This window comes from Pelobates fuscus, chromosome 9 (assembly GCF_036172605.1).
Source record: "Pelobates fuscus isolate aPelFus1 chromosome 9, aPelFus1.pri, whole genome shotgun sequence".
Classification (NCBI taxonomy): Eukaryota; Metazoa; Chordata; class Amphibia; order Anura; family Pelobatidae; genus Pelobates; species Pelobates fuscus.
In genome coordinates this window covers 135,900,358-135,915,470 of record NC_086325.1, presented here as the reverse complement: position 1 = coordinate 135,915,470, position 15,113 = coordinate 135,900,358, and the positions used below count along the sequence as shown (strand labels likewise).

At 39.0% G+C, this 15,113-nt stretch overlaps 1 protein-coding gene across 1 annotated transcript in view; it reads left to right on the top strand.

Moving 5' to 3' along the window:
- DDX31 (DEAD-box helicase 31) overlaps positions 1-14,278 on the top strand; it is a 68,618-nt gene extending 54,340 nt beyond the window's left edge. Inside the window, exon 20 of the mRNA XM_063432488.1 lies at positions 13,198-14,278. Within this exon, the coding sequence (XP_063288558.1) occupies positions 13,198-13,330 (133 nt within the window). The 3' untranslated portion in view covers positions 13,331-14,278. The remainder of the gene's footprint in view (positions 1-13,197) is intronic.
- The last annotated feature ends 835 nt before the right edge of the window (positions 14,279-15,113 follow it).

The window sequence follows — 15,113 nt, the reverse complement described above, 5'->3', positions numbered from 1 at the left end:
CTGTGATCGGACAGCCACAGAAACCCTGGATGGGGTTAGAAGGGGAGGGCTTGCAAATGCTTCAGACGAGATCTGCGGCTTTTGCAAGCACTTTTTAGGTATTCCTGCAATGGCAAAATGTATAATTAAATACATGCATGTTTTCATTGGGAATGTATCTAGTAAATCATTTTTATATATATATTTATTTTTATTTATTTATTTAGGCAGTGGGGAACCATGTCACCGATTGGGTGTATGGGTACAATAAATCTAGCTTACTAGTAGGTCTATGATTTGATCCAAGCCAACAGTTTTCTCAGATTGCAAAGTATTTATATGATATAATAAATGATTTTATTTGAGTGCTTACTGCAATTGAGGCTAGATTATATGGTATAAATTCACAATTATCTCCCATTTTTAATTCTCATTCTCTCTCTCTCTATATATCTATCTACATACATACATACATACATACATACATACATACATACATACATACATACATACATACATTGATCATCCACAACACTAAAACCAACAACATGCTCCTGCAAGCAAATAGTTCTGAGTGACTTTGGCAAGGGCCAAATAGTGATGGTTTGACCACTGGGTCAGAGCATCCCCAAAACGCCAAGTCTTGTGGGGTGCTCCCAGTATGAAGTGGTTAGTATCAAGCAAAAGTTGTGCAAGGAAGGTGAACCGGTGTCAGGTCATAGGCGCCCAAGGCTCACTGATGTATGTGGGGGAACAATGGCTAGCCCGTCTGGTCCGATCACACAGAAGAGCTACTGTAACTCAAATTGCTGAAAACCTTAATGCTGGCATGATAGAGAGCTGTCAGTTTGCTGTGTAGCCACAGACCATTCAGAGTGCCCATGATGACCCCAGTCCACCACCGAAAGTGCATTCAATTGGGACGTGAGCATCAGAACTAGACTATGAAATAAAGGAAGACGGGTACCTGGTTGGGTGTATTCTGTTTTTTTGTAGATCAGGTGGATGGCCAGGTGCGTGTGCGTTGTTTACCCGGGTAAGAGATAGCAGCAGGATGAACTATGGGAATAAGGCATGCCAGTGGGGGCAGTGCTCTGCTCTGGGCAATGTTCTGCTGGGAAACTTTGGGTTTCTTGCATTGAAGAGGCTGTTACTTTGACACGTACCAGCTACCTAGAGATTGCCGGCCGCGTTCACCCCTTCATGGCAAAGGTGATCCACTCTCTTGCAGCAGGATAATGTACCATGGCAAATTGCAAAAATTATTCAGGAATGGTTTGAGGAACATGACAGGTGCTGCCTTGGCCTCCAAATTCCCCAGATCTCAATCCGGTTGAGCATCTGTGGGATGTGCTGGAACAACAAATCCAATCCATGGAGGCCCTACGTCGCACCTTGCAAGACTAATCAAATCTGCTGCTAATGTCTTGGTGCCAGATACCACAGGACACTTTTTTTAGAGGTTTTGTGGAGTTTATGCCTCGACGCATCTGAGGCAGCATGATATTAGGTAGGTGGTTTTAATGCTGTAGCGGATTATGGTAAAAACAAACATATAGAAAGCAATGATGAGGAGCACTCCTGGATTAGAAAAAATATACTTCAATTTATTGTGCAGAAAAATAGTGTTCAAAAGATCGACATTTCGACCTCTACATGGTCTTTTTCAAGATCAGAACTTGTTTATTTTGAGTTATTATATATATATATATTCCTGCTTTTAAAATATTTAGATATCAAACCTGTCTCATATTTCCTATAAACAAAAAATGCAAAATCTAAGAAATAGATTTTGAGCATTGTAGGCATTATTTTTGTTTAAAATGTGTTAATTGATGGTCTGTTTTTAGAAATTCAACATAGATATTAGAAAACCGTTTTCTCTTGGATGAAAGCACCAGATTAGTTTTCTAGGAAGTTTATTTTAAGTTTGATCATCTCAGCACAGTTTTAGTTTGTTCCCAATCACATGTTTAACAGTAGGATTGTCCCAGATATCTTCCATATTTTGGATAGATATTTAGCCTGAGGCAGTAGCTCTGTAAACAGATATTAACCCTTTAAGACCGGAGGGCGTACAATTACGCCCTATTTTAACCGGCTCTAAAGGCCACCGGACGTAATTGTATGCCCTCCGGTCTTTTCTTACTTACCCGGTCGCCGGCGATCCCACGCCCGAGTACAACAGTACCCCTCATGTACAGGTTTTATGGTGTTTTCAAAAGTTACAGCGTTAAATATAAGGCTTGTGTTTCATATTTTTCACATTAAAATTCGCCAGATTGCTTACGTTGCCTTTGTGACCCTATGGTAGCCCAAGAATGAAAATTAGCCCCTATGATGGCATACCATTTGCAATAGTAGACAACCCAAGGTATTGCAAATGGGGTATGTCCAGTCTTTTTTAGTAGCCACTTAGTCACAAACTCTGGCCAAAATTGGCGTTTTTTGCATTTTTCACACACAAACAAATACTAACGCTAACTTTGGCCAGTGTTTGTGACCAAATGGCTACTAAAAAAAAGACTGGATAATAAGGAATCTATTTTTAATAAAAAAAAAAAAAAAGTATATGGGAACGACACCCCCAATATTGGTTACAACCATAAACAATACACGGAATCATCATTGGAACAATGCTCGAGACGCAAAGTAAAGGAAAATGTACCCTACTCCCCACCCTTTTCATTTCTGTTCCCCACCCCAATCCCCAGACACAAAAGATATCGACCAGAAGGTAGAAAATGTTTATTTGCAATTACAGCAGGTGGAAACCACCAACAGTTATATGTTATAAACGCTTGAACTGTTTGTCTACCGCAAGAAATACAAGATAGTTTTGTGAAATTTGTACTACAACTTTTTAATCCCCTGTTTTCTTTTCTGTACCCCCACCCCATAAAACAAAAATCTTTCAAAATAAAGAATTTATAAAAAAAAAAAAAAAAGACTGGACATACCCCATTTGCAATACCTTGGGTTGTCTACTATTGCAAATGGTATGCCATTATGGGTGTAAATTTATTTCCTGGGCTACTATACAGTCTCAAAGGCAATGTAACCAATCTGGCGAATTTCAATTTAAAATGTAACACGCTATTTTGACCCTGTAACTTCCCAAAACACCATAAAACCTGTACATAGGGGGTACTGTTTTACACGTGAGACTTTGCTGAATACAAATATGTGTATTTTATTGCAGTAAAAGCAAACAGTATTATGACATTGACAGTTAAAATGTCATGTAGAACAAAAAAAATAACAACATTTCTTATTTTTTCCAATTTTTTTCATATTAAATTATGTTTCATAGCTAAATATTTGATATTAAATGAAAGCCCCGTTTCCCCTGAATAAAATGATATATAATAAGGGGGGTGTATTTAATATGAAAGAGGTGAATTACGGTTGGACAGACATATAGCGCAAATGCCAGGTTTTGTTTACGTTTTGTTCTGTTCACAACGTGTACATTTGGCTCAGTCCTTAAAGGGACACTCCAGGCACCCAGACCACTTCTGCTCATTGGAGTGGTCTGGGTGCCAACTCCCACTACCCTTAACCCTGCAAGTGTAATTATTGCAGTTTTTCATAAACTGCAATATTTACATTTCAGGGCTAACTCCACCTCTAGTGGCTGTCTATTAGACAGCCACTAGAGGTCACTTCCTGGGTCCTAGCACAGGTTTCCTGTGCTAGAGCGTCGCTGGACGTCCTCACGCTGTGTGAGGACCTCCAGCGTCGCTCAAAACCCCATAGGAAAGCATTGAAATGATTTTTCAATGCTTTCCTATGGGGAGACGTAATGCGCATGCGCGGAATTTCCGCGCATGCGCATTAGGTCTCCTCGGCCGGTGAGCGAGATTAGTCTCGCCCACCGGCCGACGTAATCACTGGGAGGAGCGTCGCGGAGGCGGAGACAGCGGCGAGGGACATCGCCGCTGTCCCAGGTAAGTGACTGAAGGGGTTTTCACCCCTTCAGTAACCGGGGATTGGTGGGTGGGAGGGAGAGGGACCCTCCAGTGCCAGAAAAACGGATCGTTTTTCTGGCACTGGAGTTTCCCTTTAAGGGGTTAAAGAAATTTCCTCTCCTGCATATAGAGACTTCATTCATAAATACATGCAAGTCTTTTAAAGCCAACAGTTTTAATTGGAAATTAGGAAAAAATAAAAATAACTCTTCAGTGATCATAAATGGATTCCTTAACTTTTACAGTCGTTTAACACCAATACTTACAGGTCCTACGTGTTTTGTACATTTAGCTAAATTACAGAATCATCTTCTTTTGTTTTTGGACAGAACACGGATTTAATTCTGCAGATATCTTATGAAACAGTCAAGCGTACGAAGCATGCTATCTGCTTTTATTATATTGAAATCCCAACATTCGTTAAAGAATTAACCATTTAAATCCTAAAAGCACATACGTGGGTCTTTAGACTACATCTTAGATAAAATATTTTAAAAACCTGCATTTTTGCTCAATGCGTATCCAAATTCTGCCTAAAGGTATCTTTTTAATTCTCTCCATCTCTCCATATGGAGCGACCCCGTTGCCCCCTTTTTTCTGCAGAAGTTCTCACTTGCCGTCTCTTCAGTGCCAATGGACAGATGGGTGGCTGGCTGAGAATGCTCCCCTCCTTTTTTGTCCCTTGCCGTGACTAGAAGGATTTATCAAGGGTATTATTCTTTAAATAATAGTGTGATTAGCTGATAAGAAACAAATAACATAGCTTGGGGCCGGAGCTGTTGTCTGCCAAGCTCCACATGCAGTGACGGGCAGTGGTGTGTCATGCGATTACGTTCCAAAACAGGAGGCCTGTGCATGATTCCCATTAGGAAAAGGGGCCTTAGTGCTATATAATACGGCAGTAAACTCCTGGGGAGCACAAACGTGTTGAATTTGTTCTGTTGTTAGCGATCACAAAGGATCATTTAAAGATCTTAAGTGCCCATTAAAAGATCATTAAAGCCCCAAGTTGTACAGCTGACCGAGTTTCTGAAGATACAGGACTTAAGCAACAAAATGCACCAGATCATTTGCTGAACACCAATGGACACAATGTGGGTTATTAATGTATTCTTTTATCGCATTAATTCTTGTATAGTGAAGTTATTATATAGGCATTTTTCTGGTTCTGACAACTTTCAACACTTTAGATTGGTTATAAGTCATCTTTATAGCTTTTCTGTAAAACATGTTCAGGCTTTACCAAACCAGTACAATACATTGTACATGGCAGGTGTTTTTATTATTATTATTATTATTTACATGACACTGTCCCTTTCACCACTTCCTGACGAGAGCTATATTGATCTTTAAAAGAATATTAGGTGGCAGAATTGATGTCCAATAGACAACTCCTTCCATTTTGAATGCATCATATACATATTGCATTAAACATGACAAAAAAATTAACTTCATCTTCAAAATTCCTGCTGTTTTAGCGGTTACCGTGTAAATAGAAACATCAGGCAACCCCTCACGGACCCGTAAAAAGCTGTTTTACTCATTTTTGTTGTTGTTGTTTTGAAATAGAAATTATAGAGTATGGGTTTATGGGATATGTAGTTTATGCCCCAGCATTCTCTAATTCAGCTAATTGCTTCTATTTACTGAATGGTCTATTTGGTGTGTAATCAAAATTGTCAGTAAATTTATAGATCGAAAAAGGTGCTCTCCTGTTGTTCGCAACTGCCTTTCTAAGATGGCTGCCTTGATAATGCGAGTTCATCCTTCCTTTCTCAAACGATACTTCCTCAAACACGCTTGAGTCTAGGACCAGAGACTATAGGTATAAATAGAATCTAAATATCTTTTATGACCATACGTTGTTTGCAAGCTGCTTGGCCTGTTAAAAATATAGATAAAATATTAGGGCATTCGATCTGCAGTCTGTCTCATTTTACACAACCTTTGCTTGTTTGATTGTTATGCCCTTAAAACAATAGCATCACCTCTTTACCAGTGAAACCCCTTTGTTCCCTCAGTAAATTAATAAAGTGCTTACAAGGGTGAGAAGTGCAGCGGATGTAAGTAAAAAATGCACATGACTTTTCCCTATTCGGGGGAATACCATCACCCCATGATGCTCCAAGAAGGCTTATGCTTGCTGTTGCGTCTCTATGCTTGCGAGTGTATGTGTGCTCATTCTTTCCTTAAAGGGACACTATAGTCACCCAGACCACTTCAGCTCAATGAAGTGGTCTGGGTGCCAGGTCCCTTAGGTTTTAACCCTGCAGATGCAAACATAGCAGTTTCAGAGAAACTGCTATGTTTACATTAGGTGTTAAGCTAACCTCTAGTGGCTGTCTTCCTGACAGCAGCTAGAGGCGCATCTGAATTTTGCATCCATCGCGCAGAGCGTCCATGGGAAAGCATTGAGAAATGCTTTCCTATGGACTGTTTGAATGTGCGCGCGTATTGCCGCGCATGCGCATTCCGTTCCACTAGGGAGCTGACGTCGGCGGGGGAAGAAAGGTCACCAGCGCCGTGGGAGCCCGACTCTGGAATAAGGTAAGCTGCTGAAGGGGTTTTAAACCGCTTTGTTTTCCTGACACTATAGTGATCCTTTAAGTAGCACTATGCTATGCATCACACCAAGCATGTAAATTCATTTACATGTTCTGCCCTGTCTGTGCCAGGAATGCAATGCAAAGCATTCAATGTAAATTAAAATCTAAAATGTATTTATTTTATTTTTAAAAGCATATGATAGAAAACTTCAAATGTGCAAAAACTGATATGATTATTCTAAGGACCAATGGTTAAGCCATTTCGTATATATATTTTGATATATGTGGGTTTGCCAGTGGTCATTCAGAGGTTAAAGACGGGCACCTCTGTCCTGTCACAATGTACGGGAGGATTTAGATTATACTTTTATCCAGTGTTTGAAATTATAGGTTGCGGTTGCTTCCTCTTCCTGTATAATTAAAGGCAGAAAGCTTATTTTCGATGAATTGTAATTGCTTGATGCACATTTTCTCTACCTGTGCACGTGGCCTAAGGATTAATACCTATTTCATTTACAGTCTTAATTGTTCTAGGCTCAGGAGTAGAGACAATAGTGATCTTGTTATAGTCCATATAGTATTACATAGTATGTAGTAGCACTGTTATAATGTACAATGCTGTGGAAAAAGTGGGAATAAAAATGTATTACTGGTAATATATGAGAGACTTTACTGATGGATGAATTTGTCAAAATGATTAATCTGATTTAGTATCTGGCCAGAAGAACGTGGATGTAATAATTTAAAGAATAGATTAAAGCATATGTACATAGAATGTGTGTTTTATTCATGTGATGGTCGTTGAGCATCATAACTTTTAGTGACTGGTACATAAACACACAAAAAAACTACTAACTAAAAAAAAAAGCGGTGATGTAATTTTTTTGGGTCCTTGGTTTATGGAGTTAATTTTAGATTTTTTTTTTTTTATTATTTAAATTTTTTGGGAGGGACTGGAAAGTCTTCATGTCCCTAATCCCCAGTGGTTACCTTCTGTGAGTATACATGCGCTCCGTCTGTCTGAGAACAGAACCTTGTGAAAGAGAGAGAATGAAGAGAACCTAATTGTCTGCAGTATTATCACATTTTGTAGAGTGTGCTGACCATGAAGTCAGCCCATAAAAGGATCAGGGTAGCTCTCTCAGGTTCTTGTAATAAGCTCATTTCATACTCTGTCATGGTTGAAAAGGAACCAGGTTAAATCCCTCATTAAAGAGAGACTGGATGTCATGTTGGAGAATAAGCCAGACATTTTGTTGGTAATGACTATGATCTCCTTTCCTTGATTCGTCAGGGATATGTGCATGCAGTGCACATGAGGTCAATTAACCTTCCCCAAAGGGAATCAGAACACTGACTGCTCTGTCTGGACATGTTGCATTCTCAATGAGATACGCAGGTAGAAATTCACACATGGTGTAAGCAATTACCCATCAGGTATGTTCCTTGTGGAACTCATGTCCATCCTACGTCCATCTCATGGTTTCTGTTTTTTCCAAGGCATTGTGTCCCTCAAGGTCACTACAAGTGACTCCAAGCACTGCATTGCTGGATCTCATATGGGAAGTGATCTGATTACTTTGGCCAATTTTTCTTGTACTGATATAGGAATTATAGATTCAACCTTTGATCATGTCTAATAAATATTAGTGGCAGGTAAGAATTGGGGCAAGCAGTGTGCTATAAATTCAAGGTGGGCAGAAAGCAGGATTTACTGGCTTAGACGTCACGGCAGAAATACAGTTATAGGGAACATGTACAAGAGGCCACGTTGCAGAACTTCCACACATGATCTTGAGTGCACTAGTGCAGGAACTATAACACTGATTTAAATAACTCTGAAAATCGATAATTTTTTCAATTTGGTTCCTGAGACAACCCATTAGACCTCTATAATTATTATTTTATGTAGCGCCAGCAAATTCCGTAGCGCTGTACAATGGGTGGGCTAACAGACACGTAATTGTAACCAGACAAATAGACACACAGGAATGGAGGGGTTGAGGGCCCTGCTCAATGAGCTTACACACTAGAGGGAGTGGGGTATAGTGACACAAAGGGTAGAGGTAATAAAATAGGTTGCTAGAAAAGTATTCACTGAGAACTTAGGTTATCTTTACAGTTGCAGGAGAGGCGTCATGAGGGGGGGGGAGGAATTAAAAGGTTTGCTGTTGCTCTGTATCAATTTTTTTTTTTTTTTTTTAAAGTATGTAATTATAAATTAGTAAAAATTATTCAAAATTTCTATTTTTTTATTTAACTGTTGTCCATTCCTGACAAATTCTAGAATGTAGATTTATGCAAAAATAATCCTGGCTTACAGATGAACAGAAATAACTTGTTACTTTAATGTTTTTTATAGACCTGCAAACTTTTTGGCAGCATCTATTACAAGGTAGTCAAGTAAATGCATAGTTGAGATGTTGCAACCCATCAACCCATTCAAACAGAAATTATAGGACTTATCCTCTGCAATCTCTTTAATTTGTATTTAACAACCTGTGCTTTGTCGTTTCTTCCTTCCCCTGCGGGTAAGTGGTCAATTAATACTGTGGAGTGAAGCTGTTGTAGATGCCTGCAGGATGTTAACAAGCTTCCTATCCCAACTAGCCAGGTTGGACCTCTCCTCCTCCTTATTGTAGTACATAGGTGACTCACTGATGATAAGGTGATTAAGGGGATTCCATCCTGACCTCTGTCTTGACCTGACACTTGAGCTGCTAATCAGCAAGCACAAATATCAGGAACACTGCGACTCCCACCTCAGCCAGGACTCCCCTTCAACCCGTGTCAAAGAGTAGTTTTGATCCATTAATTACAGGAAGATTACAGCCAGTTGGTGAGGTCTGATGCTGTTTATATTCTCAATTGTATGTCATGGTAACCTCCATGGCATCATGGCATCTCTCGTAAAACTTTGCTTTTCTCCCCAATATGGCCTTTTTGTAAAATTACATGATTAACTAAGCAGTTGCATTGTTATTTATTTTTTCTTTTGGTATAGTCTGTGCCTACTTGCATGTATTCGCAATGATCTATTTTAGCAATTAGGTTTGGAAGTGGAGTGGCAAAGCTTGCTGGTGCAAAGCCACTCCAAACTCTTGCAGCCATTTCATTTTAGACAGATTTGCATGACGAAAGATGCAGGCTGGCTTTTGGTGCTGAGATGATCCTAATTGTTGTCAGACAGCTCGAAAACTAGATTGATGAAAGCTACTCGAATTACAATAAATGTTATGGATTATGGTACTTGGCGTTGCAACCTGTGTTCCGTTGAGGGGCCTGGTTCACCTCTGGAGCTCCCGTGATACTCTCTGTGGTCCAATCGCAGAACATGTGTGTGGGTGTCTGTGAGTATGTGTCTATGTTTTATGTTTTTTTTTTAATAATTATTTTTAAGGGTCTCTGATAGTCTTAGGGGCAGCTCTTATGGTACACAATGCCTTTAAATGTTTTTGAGGCATGCAGATGACACAGACCCGAACTTCTAATAATGTATCTAAACAAAATGCCGTAAATGCATTTATTTTCCATTATTGTTTCTGAAGTGCGCAGGTGTTTCCTTTCTTTGTTGGTCTCTGAAGATTTATTATTATTTTAATACAGAAAAGTGTTTTTATATTTGACTTTTTTTTTTTGTTGTTGTTCCTTTTAACTTTTTTTCTGTTTGGAGGGAGGGGGATAAAAGTGGATTTTATTGACCGTTTACCTAGAGAGAACACAAAATTTAGAGAGTTGAGGTTTTTTTTTCTTTTCCCTTAAGATAAAATTACACTTTTTGTTTCTTTTTGATCCAGTTTTAACGAGCACAGAGATTGGCAGCCAGAATAATGTGCGTTTTGAGCTAATTATTTTGAAAGAGCGCTGAGCTGCTATAATTCTAGCAAAACCGAAAATGACATCTTACTGTAGAGCATGATCAAACGGGCGATTAAGTGTTTCCCCTGTGCATTTTAATCCTGAATGGTTTTACCTCTTCATTGTTACTGGGGCTTACAGTGCAGTCATCAAGGTGTTAATCTAATATCCACAGTTCTACACAAACTGTTCTCTATTTCATCAGACAGAGTTCTTTTTAATTTCTCCTGGGTTCTCTCATCTTTCCTCTTATCTTCAGCATACTGCATACGTCAGTTTCCTATCAGTGGAGAACAAAGTGTCTCTTTGATATCATGTCACCTTCTGTCGAGCAAGCGATGCGTTGAAAAGCCAAGCAGAATATTGTAGCAATGTGACAACCCAAAATGTAACCGCTAGAGTCACATGGCCACATTCAAGATGGCCGTCCTTTAGTACGTTAAGAGTGAATGCCAGAATAGACACAACTTTCATTGTGTGTGTGTAAAAAAAGAATCAAATATAGTATAATACCTTAATGTACGAGGTAAAATAATGGCAATATATAAATAGTACTGCTGACCTTATAAAGAGCCTAAAAGACCGTCTCAGGGTATCTCTGTTCGTGCTGATTGTGGTTAGCACTTAACCCCCCGCCCTCTGTGTTGCAGTGGAGGCAACAAATTTTGCAGGATCCAATAAAAAGTAAACTTTATTTTAATAAAATATAGATACATTTGAATAAAGAAGATTCCATAAAACCAAAATGTGTTTCGTCAATGTCCTCGGCTTCTTGAGTTGGTCAATTTTCAAATATTTATGTATTTTCTTATAACAAAGCTGTGCATATTAACTATATTTAATGCTGCAAAATATATATATGTTGTGAGTTATTTGTTCTAGTGAGTTTGGTCTCCAATTAACCCATCACAGGATCAAACTGTGCTCTCTACTGCTGCTAGAGTGTCTTGGCAGAAACCTCTTGGTCCGTGATCGCTAACTGGTAACCTTCCAGTGGTTACCCATGATGCTTTGCCAAATTGCATCATGGGAATTTACATTCTATAGTATAGGGCAGCGTTTCCCAATTAGTACTCTCCCCGGCTCAGCTCCCTCGTGCGCACAGCAGTGATGCCGGAGCCGGAATATGACATCTCTCTGGCATCAATAAGAGGAGCACAAGGGAACTGAGCAGGAAGACCACTGCTTCCTCGTCTCCCACGCGCCAGCCACTCAGCAGCCCCACTGGACCCCAGGGACTGCATGCCCAGATACTCAGCCCAGTGGACCACAGGGACATAGAGACTCCATGCCAGCACTCCCGAAGGTAGGGAGGCTGGGTGGAGTAAAATGTAAAAATAATTGTATGTGTGTCTGTTAGGGAGTTTGTATGTCTGTCAAAGAGTATATGTGTGCTTGTCAGTGAGTGTGTATATGTGTTTGTTTGTGTATGTGTATCTGAGTGTGTGTGTGTGTGTGTATGTGCCAATATATATCTGTGTGTATGTGTCCATGTGTGTATCTGAGTGTGTGTGTGTCTGTGTGCCAGTGTGTGTGTCTGTGTGTCAGATTCATACACATTGACACACACTGGCACATGCAAACACAGATACACACTCCTTGATACACAGATACATACACCCACACACTGTGTGTCAGTGTGTGTATCGGTGTGCCAGTGTTTGTGTACCTGTGTGTCAGATACATACACTTACACACACAGATACACACTGACACACAGATACATACACAGGCACATACAAACACAGATACACACACCTTGACATACAGACACACACCGGCACATACAAAAAACAGCACAATTTATAAAAATATTATTATTATTTTTTTTTTTACTGCGGGGGTTCCACGATGTTGATACACTTTGTCAAAGGGTTCCACTGGGAAAATTAATTGGGAACCCCTGGCATAGGGTGTCAACGCACTATGGAAAGTAGTCCTACAGCCATTATATATTTAATTGTTCTGCTGTTTGCGCAGTAGAGAGGTTTGCATGTTTTCATTGCCATATGTAGAACCTGTCTCATAATATTCTCCTCTCCAGATTCTGCTTTGAACTAAATCCCATGTGAGCTCATATCAGTGTCTCCATGTGAATGTTCTGGCTGGGTGTTGTGGGAGTTGTGTTTTCCTAACCAGGACTGCAACCTGTTGGCCAGTGCTATTACAAGTATTTTACCATCTGATAAATAAGTCGATTTGGCTGTCTGTAGGTTTTATTAAAAATACAATTTTTATTGTATTTTTAAATCTTTTTTTTTATAACTAGAGTTATCTTAATTTCCGTATGTTATTATCAGTAAAAAAAAAAAAAAAGTTCGGAAACCTTTGCATTTGGATGGGTTATATTTTTGGGGATTCATCAAATCTCTTATTAAAACCCTTTTATGCTTAGTCCCTGAATCATTACAATAGTTATTATAATTAAGGTGATTATTAAACGATTGTAAGTGAATTAACTCCCATATTTTATATTCTTGTGTATACCTCCACCACTTTTATATTTTCGGCTCTGCTGTAGAAAAGTATTGACATATTAGCAGGCGCAGATGGAAATTTCTAAAGATTTAAACTATTTTTGAGCAGTTACCATCACCTGATAGGAAAGGAATGTTTTTCTCAGGAAATGTTAGATTGTTTCTTAGATATTTTAAGCCATTCTACAAATAAAGACATTATTTTTAAAAAGATATGTTTATTTTTTTGCGCTTTGGATTTCTATGGACCATACCTACAGTTCTAGATGATATAGAATCTATATTTTTATTATTATTTTTGTTTGTTTTGTTTTATATGCCGTATATATAATGGACCCACTTATGTTGATTTTTATTTTTTTACAGATCCAATGGGCGCAAAAAGGTAGGAACAAAAGAACGTTTCTCGAATTTACTGCGTTCTGAGTACGCCAGTGGATTTGCTCCCAAGACAAAGAAGAAATTAAAAAATGTTGGCAGTGGTGAGGAACAAACATGAGTTGTGCAGACGGGAGTACATGTGCGTGGGAAGACCTAGAACCTTATGGGAAACAGGTGATACATCGAAGGACAAGTTACCAAGCACTGGAAGAATACGAACTGCAGATAAACAGATCATGGCCGAAAGAAGATCGCAACAGACTTACCATGCAGAAGATCTAACCCTGAACCTATACATTTTACTGTCAGCATCACAAACAAACATTTGTTACCATTTAAATCCACTTATTCCTCCTATTTTCTTTAGCAGCTTCTGTTGCCTTCTCCCTCCTTCTACATGGTCCGATTTGGTGGTTGTGGGAGGGGAATACAGGCAATATAAAAGTGTATAACAGTTCCTTAGCTACATGATAACTCAGCTTGTTAGGTCAGTATGGGACTGTTTATGCTCATCGGCTTTTGCTGACAGAAGATCAATAGACGTTCTTGTTCATTGATCAACCACTAACTACTGTGGCAGAAGAATCATTTATTCAGTCTATTTGGGTTGTTTTTTTCCCTTTTAATCACCACCCAACCTGGCATTCCAAGGTCAATCTTTGTACAAATCTAAAGGAATTTTCTCTCTTTCTTTATTCTGCATTTTAAAAAACCTAGTTTATCCACAAGAAAAGGCAAAATGCCTAATTTTAAAGAACTGAGTGAGGATGCATATATTTCAAGTAAAAATGTTGTTTCCTCAAGGAGGGGGGTTCTTTTTCATCTCGTTGGGAGATTACTTGCTGACCACTACAGCAAAACCCATTAAATGTGTCAGCTCTGAGTTTGGTGGTCTATCAACAAGTTAAACCCATGCCCCGTACCCCATCACTCTTCTGATCCTAGATAGTTTTGTCCTGCTTTGTTCGTTTTAGACACTGTCTTTGCTGTCTGTGTAATCCTAGATGTGTAGGCTGTCTCCTCTCGGCTGGAGTCTTTTGTCCCACCAAAAAACCCATTGCTGGGTGTTCCTTTAAAAAAAAAAATTTAAAAAAAAAAAGAATTTTTCCTCTCTAAGTTAGAGAATGAAAGGGAACTCTCGTGAAGATGTGACTAGACCAGGGGCTCTGCAGCTCACGTTACATAGCTTTGTTTTGCACTGACTTACATTGTTGCCAATTTTCTGAAACATTATGCACACAAGAAGAACAATGTCCTTCAAGAAAAAAAAAATCTCCAGTCCTAAGAGACAGTGTTATCTTAAATACAATACAATAATGAACACACAGAGTTGTTTTTCTTATGTATGAATTTTTAAATGAGTGATATGGAGATAAAGATTAAATACGATCTTGTGATTTATTTTCGTTTTGGTTTCTCTTAAGTAATTAAAACAATAAAATGCCATACGACTTGGCAGTATGGTAAACGTTATCCGGAGAACTTTATAATGAAAATCTAAACTACAATTTTGGCATGGCATGGTTGACTTTACAGAAATTCCATACTCATGGACTTCAAGTACTTACCTGATCACTGGAGGCATATTTATCTCTATAGTTTCTGTATAAGAGAGAAACCTAGGGGCTTACATGTGTTGTCTAGAAGTCAAACTCCTTAATAGTTCAAAAAAATGAATTCTATTAACTTTCATACAGACCTTTAAAATGCAGACACCTGATCCCAAAAGTCTCCTTTGTTTGTCCATAACGGTGTTCTATCACAAATACTTACACTGTCAAGTAGAATACTGGATGGAGGACGTCAGTCTACTACAGCAAATTGCAAACACACGTGACACACGAAATATGGAAAAAGTGTCAGTTTGGTGTTCCTGCTTGGCAAGGCGACCAGCCCTGGCA